General features: G+C 37.3%; 1 protein-coding gene across 1 annotated transcript; it reads right to left on the minus strand.

The window, feature by feature from the left end:
- Positions 1-12680: 12680 nt before the first annotated feature.
- LOC114281070 (uncharacterized) lies at positions 12681-13751 on the minus strand. The gene has a single exon (XM_028223514.2). It carries the CDS (start codon positions 13611-13613, stop codon positions 13011-13013), a length of 603 nt encoding a protein of 200 aa, XP_028079315.2. The 5' UTR covers positions 13614-13751; the 3' UTR covers positions 12681-13010.
- Positions 13752-14673: the final 922 nt, after the last annotated feature.

Raw genomic sequence — 14673 nt, forward strand, 5'->3', positions numbered from 1 at the left:
TATGTAGTCCCTTCATTAGAGCCATGTGGTATTTTCGTTATGCCTTCGGGCCCTTCGTCACACTATTGGATGTACCACATATGAATATGATTTGGGAACTTTAATACGACAAGTACTCAGATATGATTTGCTTCGAACTCATGTGATATGATTTTGTACAATGATAGACATCATTCATTTAAACCTTATATATTGGTATTACTCACTGGGCTTTAGCTCACCCGCTTCCCCTATATATATGCAAGTGAGAAAATGGAGCATCAAGTTTAGAGCAACCTTAGGAGTGTATTCTTTTGTCAACCGTTTGAAGTGCCTTCGTGATGGGGCGATCTTGGACTCACGCGGAGCCAAGTTGTATCAACCTTGTGGATCAAGTTACTTTGCTTTGTTTACTTTTATTTTTTTGGAACTTGTTATGTATGGATAATGTGTATAGGTGTTAAGATGTTTTGACGTACCATGTGTTTACATCTATGAGAATGTTGAAGTTTAAATTTCATACGGATTTTCATGTATGCATGTCACGACCAAACCCGCCCCTGTAGGTTTAGCACCGTAACTGGCCAATAATCCGCGGATTACCAAAGACCTCTGAACAGATTAGCAAATAATAAGGGGCTGAGGAAGCAATAATACAAAATAGACAAGGTCCAATGAGCTATAATAACGTACATGGGACAGAACATTTCAAAACTTATTTATATATACATAAACATGCCAGTGCAGATACACAATATTTACAAGGTATTTACAGAATGTACTTCCCAAGACATGACCTTACAGAGCATACACAAAGACTAGCATTAATATAAAAACAGCCATGGCTTTAGGCTTCGTTCGGAACCTCCTCGGGAAGCACAACAGTTGGCTGACAAAACAGAACAGAAGGCCGTCAGCTCTGGCCCTGGTCACACGCCGGCTCACCTACATACATAATATAGACTGTGAGCTAAAGCACAATGAATAATAACAGAGTAAAGGATTTAATGAATGATGTCCATCACAGAGTTAGAAATCAAATTCTCATCAAAAACAGATTCATATACATATTCATAATCATTTCCATATTCAGATTTTGCATATAATCATACGTGGTACATCCCTTAGCGTTAACAAATCCGATGACCCATAAAGGGACGGCCTTGAAGGCATTCTAATGACTCATGTGCACAAAGACGTTTCTGATGACCCATAAAGGGACGCATATCATATGATGCTAAGGATGCCACGAATAACTTTCATAATTTTGGACAACCATTCATTCATTTCAAACATAGCATGGCATTTCAGAGAACTAATTACTTCCTATCTTAATATTCAAAAAATACTTAACATTAAACATAACTTTACAAAGTTATTACTCACAGATGATTGGTAGCCCTAACTAGATGGTAAGGCGACCCTTCACTTGTTCTGAGGCACGTGACCTACATGAACACACATACGAACACACACTTGAAATACACGTTCGAATTGTACATAACTTATGTCGTTTGCTATTAGTGTGTTTCTAACCCCTAATCCTCTTTATGGAGTCTTAAACATGGCTTAGAAATGCCTAGGATAGAATGAGGATGCAAGAATGCATTGGAAAACATTTCTCAAGATTTGCTGAAAATAAGGTCCACGCTCGAGCGTGGCTTCCCTCGCTCGAGCGGACATGCAGACAATGAAGCTCCGCTCGAGCGTGGACTTCCCCGCTCGAGCGGACTGTAAACCTAACAAAAGTACTGGATGCATGATTTTCACGCTCGACGGGCGCTCGACCAACGCTCGAGCGGACTGTAAAACCCACAAACTTCTGGGTATATGCATTTCACGCTCGAGCGTATACTTCCACGCTCGAGCGGAGTGCACGTACTCAGAGTTCACGCTCGAGCGTAAAGTCCCAAGCTCGAGCGTGGATCATGTTTCTGGAAATTCCAGATTTGATCACTAAGCTCAAATCAAGCATTCAACACCTCAAATCTCAACCCTTTGGGCCCATTTTCTGGAAAACACTTGTAAACTCATAGTATAAGACGTTTCAAAGATCAATTTGTAAAATCAAAGCCCAAAGGTGAGTCAATTAAACACAATTTCAAATAAAATTTCAAGAACATAACTTAAATGTAACATGCATGAATTCTCATGACTTCTAATGCTCCAAAACATGATCCAAAGCAAGATTAAGCTCAAGAATAGGATGAATTCATGGACTATAACAAAAATGTGGACATACATGTGGAAATTCATGAAGAACAACTCCAAAATCCAAGAATATGTGCATGCATGCATGAATTCACTCTCAAATCCAACTCTTAAAACCAATTCTAGACTTTAAACTCTAATCTTCCATGAACCATGTAAGAATTAATCTTAAATTCACAATTGAAAGGGGAATCTCCTACCGTAAGTCTTGAGTTCAAGGTGTGCTAGCTCAATTGTGTAGTTCTTCTACAAATCCTCAATTTCCAAGCCAAATTCTTGATGAAACCAAGTTTCTCTCACTCTCCCTCTTTCTCACGGTTTGGTCACAAGAAGATAAGCAAAGATGCATCCAATATGTAATAAAGCAAAATAAAGGTCGTCTAGACTCAAGCCACTAAGTGGCAAACTTGTGATAACTCAAACAAGTGTAAATTAACATGATTTAATCTAATTTAATCGCTCTGAACCGAATTTTAATTCAACCTATCATAAAATTCTATAAATCCTAACTAGCACATAAATCAAGTCAATTTCTGATTCGAATGCCGATAAGGCTTCCAATTCGCAAACCGAAACTATAACGTGAACAGATCATTTTATGGCAAACAGATAAAAACACAAAGATAATGCAATACATATGCACTTTAATTCCGGATTCCTTATAAATTGCTGTTAGGCATAAATAATCATGGTTTAGCCTTAATCGAAGGTCGGGGTTATTACAGTCTTCCCCCCTTAAAAGAGTTTGGTCCTCCAAACTCGAATTACCTTCATTCGGAATCAACATTGGGTCCAATGGAAACAAATCCAGATATCTCTTCATCATGTCTTCCTTGGTTTCCCAAGTTGCATAGGTTCCTCCGTGGTTTTGCCAATCAACTTTTATCAACGGTATTTCTTTATTTCTCAATCTTTTGATCCTACGATTCACAATCTGGATAGGTCTTTCCTCATAAGTGTAGTCATCTTTCAAAAGCACATGTGTCGGTTCGATGACGTGGAGTGTATCCCTCAAATATTCTCGTAGCATCGATACATGAAAGATGTTATGCATGTGTTCCATTACTGGAGGTAAGACTACCCGATACGATACCGGATTAATCTTTTCGAGGACTTCATAAGGTCCAACATATCTTGGCCCCAATTTTCCCTTAACACCAAACCGAGTTTGACCCTTCATTAGGGTCACCTTTATGAACACGTGGTCTCCAACTTCATATTCCCTCTCTTTTCTTCAAACATCGGCATATCTCTTCTGCCGACTCTGTGCTGTTTTCAGACGCTGCTGTATCAGTTTCACTTTCTCGGTTGTTTCTTGCACAAGTTCCAGTCCCAACAAAGGTCTATCACCTACTTCAACCCAACATATCGGAGAACGACATTTTTTTCCATACAAAGCTTCGTAAGGAGCCATTCCAATGCTTGAATGGTAACTGTTGTTGTACACAAATTCAGCTAATGGCAAGTAGGTCTCCCAATTCCCTTGGAAGTCTAACACACACATTCTGAGCATATCCTCTAAAGTTTGGTTAGTTTGTTCAGTTTGTCCATCTGTCTGTGGGTGATAGGCACTACTCAACCTTAGTTTAGTCCCCAAAGCCTGTTGCAAACTCTGCCAAAATCTTGATACAAACTTTGAGTCCCTGTCAGACACAATAAATACCGGCACTCCATGCAATCTCACAATTTTAGTCATATAGATATTGGCCAATTTATCAGCGTTATAACTAGTTTTGACAGGTAGAAAATGGGCAAACTTAGTTAAACGGTCAACTATAATCCAGATAGAGTCCATACCTCAAGAAAAACGAGGCAATCCCACAATGAAGTCCATGGTAATGTGCTCACATTTCTATTCCGGTATTGGAAGTGGTTGGAACAAACCAGCGGGTCGTTGATGTTCAGCTTTAACCTCTTGGCAATGTAGACATCTAGCTACAAAATCAGAAATACTCTTCTTCATTCCAGGCCACCAAAAATTCTATTTTAAATTGTGATACATTTTCGTGTTCCCCGGGTGCATGGCAAACTTACTGCTATGTGCTTCGGTTATCACACGTTTTCTCAAATCACAACAATCGGGTACACAAAGACGGTTTTGGAATTTCAGTACATCATTCTCAAACACAAATCCTGGCCTCGGCATTGACTCAAACTCCTCTATAATCTTTTTCAAGTATTCATCTTCACATTGTTTTTGTTTGATCTCGTCAAGAATCGTAGGTTGAGCAGAAATGGTAGTTGAAATCCCACTTTGTTCTCGCACACTAATCTCAACCTCTTTCTGTTCCAGGTCAACTAGCAGTTCCTTTCGATTGGTCAGCAAGCATGACAAATTTGCACTAGATTTTTGGCTCATGGCATCTGCTACGGTATTAGCCTTCCCTGGGTGATATAAGATCTACAAATCATAATCCTTGATTAACTCTAACCATCGCCTCTGCCTCATATTCAATTCATTTTGGGTGAAGAAATATTTCAGGCTTTTATGATCGGTATACACCTCACAAGTTACCCCATACAAGTAGTGACGCCAAATTTTCAAAGCAAACACCACAGCTGCCAATTCGAGATCATGCGTCGGATAGTTCTTTTCATGAGGTCGAAGTTGTCGAGAAGCATAGGCAATCACTTTTCCATTTTGTATCAATACACACCCCAAGCCTTTGTGAGAAGCATCACTATAGACTTGAAACCCATCAGTACCATTGGGCAAAGCTAAAATTGGTGCAGTCACTAACCTGGTTTTCAATTCCTGAAAGGCTGCCTCTCTTGGTTTATTCCAGTCAAATTACACATTTTTCTGAGTTAACTGGGTCAACGGCATAGCAAGCTTGGAAAAATCTTTCACAAATCTTCGGTAGTAACCGGCAAGTCCCAGAAAATTTCTAATTTCTGTTACGTTCGTCAGTCTAGGCCAATCCACAATAACTTCAATCTTCTGAGGGTCAAGAAAAACGCCATCCTCATTGATCACATGTCCCAAAAATGCTACATTGTTAAGCCAGAATTCACATTTGGACAATTTAGCATATAGTTTCTTTTCTCTCAAAATATGCAAAGTAGTTCTCAAATGGTTCCCATGTTTTTCCCTATCTTTAGAATAAACCAAAATGTCATCAATAAACACGACAATGAATTCGTCAAGATATTGTTTGAAAGCCCTATTCATTAGGTCCATAAAAGTTGCAGGTGCGTTTGTCACTCCAAAAGGCATTACTAGGAATTCATAATGTCCATATCTAGTTCTGAATGCAGTTTTCTCTACGTCTTCTGCTTTAACCTTTAACTGATGATAACCGGACCTAAGATCAATTTTAGAGAACACTTTAGCTCATTGGAGTTGATCAAACAAATCATCTATTCGAGGTAAGGGATAACTGTTCTTAATAGTTACTTTGTTCAATTCTCGGTAGTCTATACACAACCTCAACGATCCATCCTTCTTTTTGACAAACAAGACTGGAGCACCCCAAGGTGAAATGCCCGGACGGATAAATTTCTTATTTAACAGCTCCTGAAGTTGAGTTTTTAATTCTTTCAAATCTGAGGTAGACATTCTATTGGGGGTCTTGGAAATAGGTTGTGTCCCCGAAAACACCTCAACAGTGAATTCAATTTCTCTATCAACTAAGTCCCCAGGTAAGTCAGTCGGAAACACATCGGGAAATTCACAAGCAATAGGGATTGTTTCTACAGTAGTACTGTCAGATGGTGCAGTCAGTATACAACACAGATAACCCCTACATCCCTTCCTAATGAGTTTTACAGCTTTCATGGCTGAAATCAAATATGGGGGAGGAACTACCCCATTCCCAATAAAAGTAAATTCAAGCATACCCAGTGGTCTAAACACAACAGTTTTATTTGCACAGTCAATGGTAGCACAGTATTTAGTCAACCAGTCCATCCCCAAAATACAATCAAAATGATTAATGTCCAAGGGTAATCAGTCCACATATAACATCATATCGCCAATCATAATATCACATGCCGGATAAACATGAGTGCACATCATAGAATCCCCAGACGACATAGATACAGATAACACATGTCATAAGTTCTAATGGTCTAGTCAATTTTCAAGAGAAAGCATGCGATACAAAGGAATGTGTAGAACCAGAATCTATCAATACGCATGCATCTTGAGAACATACAGAGAGTGTACCTGACACCACGATATAGGTGTTTGGTACGTCACCAAGCACTAAGGCGAACACTCGACCCTGTCTCAGAGGTTCTTTCCCAGTATTGGCCCTCGTATTCGTCTTGGATGCAGAAGCGAATCCAACTGAGCTTGCCGCTGGTTGGTTGGTATTTTCGAACCTGATAAGACAATCCTTCATCATATGACCAGTCTTTCCACATCTAAAACAGGTGCCCAAAGCTCGATAACAATCCCCCTTATGTTTCCTACCACATTCCGAGCAAGTCGGTATAGTACCACTACTTTGGCTTGAGCTACTATAAGATCCTGTGTTTCGCCTCTTATTCCGAAAAAATGAATGACCCTTTTTGAAGCTATTTCCATATCTTTTCCCCGTCCAATCGGTTCGTGGGACTAGAGTTTGTTTCTTCGCTGCTAGAATAGACTCTGCCATTAATGCCCTATCCAAAACATTCACGTACATGGGTAGGTTCAGGACTCCCACCCTATCCAGTATGTCCAGATCCAATCCACCCTCAAACTTGCGGGCCTTCTTGTAGTCTGTGTCCACCATGTGAGGTGCAAACCTGGCCAACTCAGTAAACTTAGCCTCATACTCGGCTATAGACATTCTGCCTTGTTTGAGTTCTTGGAATTCTAAAACCTTCCGGTCTCAGAAGCACTGGGGAAAGTACTTGTCATAAAAAATTGTATTGAATTGAGTCTATGTCATATTCTCGTGGCCATTTCGAGTCAGTAACCACCACCTTCGGGCTTCATCCTTCAGAGTATAGGTGGCTAGGAGGACTTTCTGGACTTCAGAACAAGGGAACACCTCATACAATTTCTCCATTTCAAGTAACCATGTCTCTGCTTTCAACGGTTCAATTCCACCATAGAATGTTAGCGGTTTCATTTTCATGAACTTCTGTGCCAAGTTGATGATGTCACCGGTGCCCATTTCAACTTGAGCTAGTAGGGATGGAGGTGGTAAAGGTCATTGCCTCTGTTGTTGCATTACCACTTCGGTTAAGGTTGCAAGCATTTGTTCCATTCTATTCATTCGGGCATCAGAGGACCCTGCTGTGTCATCATTCCTTGCATTGTCCATTTGCTATAGGTAAACAAAACTTTATGTATTCAAATTCACATGTTTATACTTGAAATTATGCTTTCACTTTCGAACAATACACATAAACATGCAGCTGAAATGTCCCTACTTCTTACTAGGACTTCCTAAGCTCATGTGGACCTATGTGTGCGGTAGAACATGTGCTCCGATACCACTCTGTCACGACCCAAACCCGCCCCTGTAGGTTTAGCACCATAACCGGCCAGTAATCCGTGGATTACCAAAGGCCTCTGAACAGATTAGCAAATAATAAGGGGCTGCGGAAGCAATAATACAAAATAGACAAGGTCCAATGAGCTGTGATAACGTACATGGGACAGAATATTTCAAAACTTATTTATACATACATAAACATGCCAGTCCAGATACACAATATTTACAAGGTATTTACAAAATGTACTTCCCAAGACCTGACTTTACAGAGCATACACAAAGACTAGCATGAATACAAAAACAGTCATGGCTTTAGGCTTCGTTCGGAACCTCCTCAGGAGGCACAACAGTTGGCTGACAAAACAGAACAGAAGAACGTCAGCTCTGGCCCTGGTCACACGCCGGCTCACCTACATACATAATATAGACTGTGAGCTAAAGCCCAATGAATAATAACAAAGTAAAGGATTTAATGAATGACGTCCATCACAGAGTTAGAAATCAAATTCTTATCAGAAACAGATTCATATACATATTCATAATCATTTCCATATTCAGATTTTGCATATAATCATACGTGGTACATCCCTTAGCGTTAATAAATCCGATGGTCCATAAAGGGACGGCATTGAAGGCATTCTGATGACTCATGTGCACAGAGACGTTTCTGATGACCCATAAAGGGACCTGATGACCCATAAAGGGACGCATATCATATGATTCTAAGGATGCCACGAATAACTTTCAGAATTTTGGACAACCATTCATTCATTTCAAACATAGCATGCAATTTCAGAGAACTAATTACTTCCTATCTTAATATTCAAAAAATACTTAACATTAAACATAACTTTACAAAGTTATTACTCACAGATGATTGGTGGCCCTAACTAGATGGTAAGGCGGCCCTTCACTTGTTTTGAGGCGCGTGACCTACAAGAACACACATACGAACACACACTTGAAATACACGTTCGAATTGTATATAACTTATGTTGTTTGCTCTTAGTGTGTTTCTAACCCTTAATCCTCATTATGGAGTCTTAAACATGGCTTAAAATGCCTAGGATGGAATGAGGATGCAAGAATGCGTTGGAAAACATTTCTCAAGATTTGCTGAAAATAAGGTCCACGCTCGAGGGTGGCTTCCCTCGCTCGAGCGGACATGCAGACAATGAAGCTCCGCTCGAGCGTGGACTTCCCCGCTTGAGCAGACTGTAAACCTGACAAAAGTACTGGATGCATGATTTTCACGCTCGACGGGCGCTCGACCAACACTCGAGCATGAGACTCAGACCCTCGCTCGAGCGTATATTACCCCGTTCGAGCGAACTGTAAAACCTACAAACTTCTGGGTATATGCATTTCATGCTCGAGCATAATCTTCCATGCTCGAGCGTGGATCAAATTTCTGGAAATTTCAGATTTGATCACTAAGCTTAAATCAAGCATTCAACACCTCAAATCTCAACCCTTTGGGCCCATTTTCTAGAAAACACTTGTAAACTCATAGTATAAGATGTTTCAAAGATCAATTTGTAAAATCAAAGCCCAAAGGTGAGTCAATTAAACACAATTTCAAATAAAATTTCAAGAACATAACTTAAATGTAACATGCATGAATTCTCATGACTTCTAATGCTCCAAAACATGATCCAAAGCAAGATTAAGCTCAAGAATAGGATGAATTCATGGACTATAACAAAAATGTGGACATGTATGTGGAAATTCATGAAGAACAACTCCAAAATCCAAGAATATGTGCATGCATGCATGAATTCACTCTCAAATCCAACTCTTAAAACCAATTCTAGACTTTAAACTCTAATCTTCCATGAACCATGTAAGAATTAATCTTAAATTCACAATTGAAAGGGGAATCTCCTACCTTAAGTCTTGAGTTCAAGGTGTACTAGCTCAATTGTGTAGTTCTTCTACAAATCCTCAATTTCCAAGCCAAATTCTTGATGAAACCAAGTTTCTCTCACTCTCCCTCTTTCTCACGGTTTGGTCACAAGAAGATGAGCAAAGATGCATCCAATATGTAATAAAGCAAAATAAAGGTTGTCTAGACTCAAGCCACTAAGTGGAAAACTTGTAATAACTCAAACAAGTGTAAATTAACATGATTTAATCTAATTTAATCGCTCCGAACCGAATTTTAATTAAACCTATCATAAAATTCTATAAATCCTAACTAGCACATAAATCAAGTCAATTTCTGATTCGAAAGCCGATAAGTCTTCCAATTCGCAAACCGAAACTAAAATGTGAACAGGTCATTTTATGGCAAACAGATAAAAACACAAAGATAATGCAATGCATATGCAATTTAATTCCGGATTCCTTCTAAATTACTGTTAGGCATAAATAATCATGGTTTAGCATTAATCGGAGGTCGGGGTTATTACAATGCACTACTCGATGGACATGTTTATATTGTAATATTGCTTCCGCAAGACCCCATTATTATTATTAATTATCAACTTTGTCTTTGAGGCCGAAAGCAATCTGGGATTACTAGCCGGTTACGACATAAACCTCTAGGGACGGGTTCGGGTTGTGACACTATTTGTACAAATTACAGTGGTTTCTTTAAACCATTTATTTTCTCTCTCTCTCTCTCTCTCTCTGTGATCTGTATTTCCTTCTTTTTTCTCTCTCTCATCAACTATTTCAGATCTGTACAAAAACCCATTTTCCCTTCAGCGATCATTTTCTTCTTTGAGTTTTTGGTCCAGACACTGATGCCTACTTGCCTGCTCGACCTCTTAGTAGAGCTCTTCGACAACGTGAATGATTCTTGTAACCAGAACCTCGACCGAAGTTGATGTTGTCCTGTTTCTTGTAGCGCGCACTCACTCAACACTGCACCGCCATCACCACCACCACTACAATTGAAGAAGGTAATGAAAATCGAATGACTCGAACTGAGTTTATGACTCGCCAGTTCTTCACTACGATAAGATATAGTGGATTAACTCGGGGTCTAAGTTTGTCATCGCCTTTGTTTTTATGCCCTAATTGGGTAGATTCATCGTTGAATCAAGCTAGCGATGATGGGTTAATAGAGGTGAGAGTGGTGAAGTAGCAGGTAAAGAAGAGAGGATAGGGGCTTAGGCCTTAGAGCTCACAATACAGATGAGTCACGTTCTACAGAAGAATTGGAAGATATGAATCACATATATGGTTAGTATAATTTGTGTTTCCAATGATCTTCTTATATCATTTTATTCATGATTTCAGCTTTTGTTTATAGTTCTTTCATCTTCTATGCAAGGATTGCGAAAAACAAGTATATTTGGGTATGAATATATGATAACAAGATTATTTGTGTGATTTTTTATGTTATTTTATTTTGGGTCATATTGTGATAAATTTTGATGTTGGGATGAGTGTGTGAAATTGAATAAGGATGGTCTATGAAACTCTAACCCAGCAAAAGTGCTCATCTTTTTCTCTCTCTCTCTCTCTCTCTCACCCTACATACATGATTTGTATAGCCTCAAATATGTTGTTTTGAACTCTTTCTCTATTCTTTGCTAGTTTTATTTCCATATATGTGTTCAATCGATCTCTCGATCTCTTTCTATTGTTGAAATTGATGGGTTTTTCTTTGTAGCTACTATAAGCTTATATTTGTGTGTTTATGTTTGATTTCTTCATTATAGTTACTTGATTTAAGTGAATTTACGTAACATATATTTAGGATCAAACACACGGCCTATTATGTTTGGTTTGACAGATAGAGAGAGTGAGAGAAAAAAAAAAAAGAAATAGGTTCAGCAGATAAATACAAATAGATACAAAAATTGAACAGATAGGTCCAAAAAATTGAACAAATAAAAAAGATTTGAACAGACAAAAAAGATTTTTTGACATATAAGATCAAAATTTGAACATATAGATTAAAAATAAGGTTGGCAAATTTTAATAGATAAATCAAAATTTCAATAGATAGATTCAAAAAAAAAATTCAACAAATAAAAAAATTCAACAAATTGGTTCAAAAAAAAAATGAACAGATAGGTTCAAAAAAAATTTAATAGATAGATTAAACGGTAAAATTAGAAACAAAATGTCCTCTAAAACAATATAACATACTTTTTACCAAAATATTTTACAAAGTATGCACTTCTAACAAAGAAAAATACTTATGGGGCTTAACGCTTTATACTCTCTTTAAAATGGATTTTTCATCAATTTTCTCAATAAAAAATAAAAAAATGACCCACCTTCATTATTTGTGCATGCTAGTGTCTCAAGCAACTTCACTTCAAAAACATCCTCCATTAATTAATTTATTTTTCATTATTCAACTATTTAACAAGTTCTTAATTTTATTTTATTTTTAAACTTTACACTAGAATAGTTCCGTTTATGAGCTTAATTCAATTCAAAATCTTTTGAAAAGTTAGGTCTTGTAATGACCCCACAATGCTATTGTCCTGTTGGCCTCTCACATGATTTTGACCAATTTTCATAAGCTTTTATCCCATACTAAAATATGATTATTGAGCCTTTGGAAAATAAAAGACTATGTTTGGTGGAACTCTTGAAACATAATTTTACACGATTCTTTGAGTGTCGGGCTTAGTTAGTGATTTTAAAAATTGATTCTATACTCACTTTTGAAAATATCTCTACTCGGTCATCTTCTCGAATATCCCGTAGATTGATTGACTGGAACAGTATTTTTTTTTTTACACCTGTTATTTTTATATTTTAAGTAAAAATTATTTTCGAAATTTTTTAAAATTTTTTTATGAGTTTTGAATAGAATTTTAGATTGCGTATTTGGTTATGAGTTGTAAATTTTTTAATCAAATATCATGTGTCACATCATACAATTCAAAATTCTTTTCAAAACTCATAACCAAACAAATTATTCACGTTCAAATCAGAATTCCAAAATTCATAAATTCAAAATACAACTCTATTCTCAAATCATAATTTCAAAACTCTACCAAGTACAACCAAGTCTTCAACAATGGAAAAACATAATTAGAAAGCAAAATATATATATAGTGAAATTCAAAACTTTAATTATAAGGCGTTAGCAGTTTAAAAGTGCTTTGACATGTTTTATCACAATATTTTATTTGAATCACATTATTTCTTTATTACATCACTTTAAATTTAATTTATATTTCATATTTTTTTATAAAAAATAAAAAATATACTAATCTAAGCACTTCCCAAACAACTCTTTAATTATAATCCTAGTTGTACAAGAAAATCTTCTCTTGTTTTGATACTTTTCATCATTTTTATCCTAAACAAACTCACAAAAATTTTATTTTTCTCACTTTTCACCACTTTCATCCCAAACAAACTGAGACGACGGGTGGCTTAATAGTTGAACTTGCAAAGCAACTGTGAATTTCTTCAGAAAAGCCCGAACCCGGCCCACTCGGCGTCACTCAGTGGACGCGGTGATGATTGGTATGAAGAGAAAGAGAACGATGATGACAAGGGTGAGTCACGAAACGGCGAGAGCGACTTCCGAGTTGACACAGACCACCGAGACAGGGTCTCAAGATCCGAAGTGTAGTCGGGTTCCGGGTCGATCTCGGGTTTGGACTTTCGGTTTCTTCTCTTCTTCTTGTCATCGTTTCGCCTAAGCAATGGAGCCGGAAAGCACCCAATTGCAGCGGTTTCGGGTTGGACAAGAATGGATCGGTCAAACCGACATTGGTCGGACCTAGTGCGTGGAGCGGAGCGGAAGGAGCTGGTACGGAGCTCCGGAGGGGGAGGCTGGAAGTTGAACCCGGCGGGTGGGGGTCGAAGCTTTCGCGGGGTAGTTGGAGATGAACGGTGGTGATTGGTGGATTGTTGCTGTTTTTGTTGATGATGTTGGATCAATGAACGTTGGAGATGATATGATGGTGATGGAGGTGGTTGTTGTTGTTGGAGCTTGGGAACACCGGGTCGGATCTCCCACTTGAATGGAATAGCTCCTGGTTTCTTAAAAGAATCATCTATGTTCATTTTAAGTGAACCAAAAATAACACACACTCGCTCTCTCTCTCTCCCCTTATGTTTAATGTATGAGTGTATATATATAGTGGAAGGATGTCGGAGAGATAATGAAGATGATGTTGGTATATGCGAGATTAGAGGCGAGGGAGGAGGGGTTGCGTGGGCCAAAACATGTTTCCATTTGAATTATTGCATGATAGACCTGACTTTATGCGGGGAAAAGGCCAAAAAATTTTATAGATAAACCCAATAATACATATCTTGAATAATTAATTAGAAATATAAATTTATGCATCATAATTATTTTAAATATGATTCACATTCTGCTAAATTTAAATTTATATTACAATAATAATTCATACCACTAAAAAAAAATTATTAATAGCACTAATACATTAGAAATGTCAAAAAAAAAAAAACAAGACATAGTCCACTGCTTATGTTTAGTGTATGAGTGTATATATGCATCATTAGTGATGCTATTAGAGCACCACTTTTAGTATTCTTAGGTCTCGTTTGGGAACAAGCTAATTTAGTAATTTTTTAATTATTTGGCTAAAATATGAGCTAAAAAAAACTAGTATGTTTGGGATGACTTTTTGACTTTTTACAAAAAGATGTGCAAAAAGTAGAGAGAAAAGAAAATCTTTGACTTTTTTGTATAGATTGTTGGCTTTTTGGCTAATTTAGTAACTTTTTGACTAAAAATGAGAGTTCCCAAACGAGGTCTTAGAGCTAGTTTGGCATGTTTGAAAAAATTCAAAAAGCCACTATTCTATTTAAGTCACATCATCTTATTTAAGTCACATCAACTCTCTAACACATCACTTCAAACTCAATCCAAACCCAACCCATATTTCATAAAAAGTCAAAAAGTACACTTATTTAGATCATCCCAAACAAGTACTTAATCATTTTTCTTTATATTATGTACTTCATATTCAGAATAATTTTTAAAATAAAAATTTCATAATAAATAACTTTTTTTTTCAAACAGTTGAGAATATTTAAAATAAAAATTTCATAATAAATAACTTTTTTTTCCAAACAGTTGAGAATATTTAAACAT

This window comes from Camellia sinensis, chromosome 3 (genome assembly GCF_055761805.1).
Source record: "Camellia sinensis isolate YWXY chromosome 3, ASM5576180v1, whole genome shotgun sequence".
Taxonomy (NCBI): Eukaryota; Viridiplantae; Streptophyta; class Magnoliopsida; order Ericales; family Theaceae; genus Camellia; species Camellia sinensis.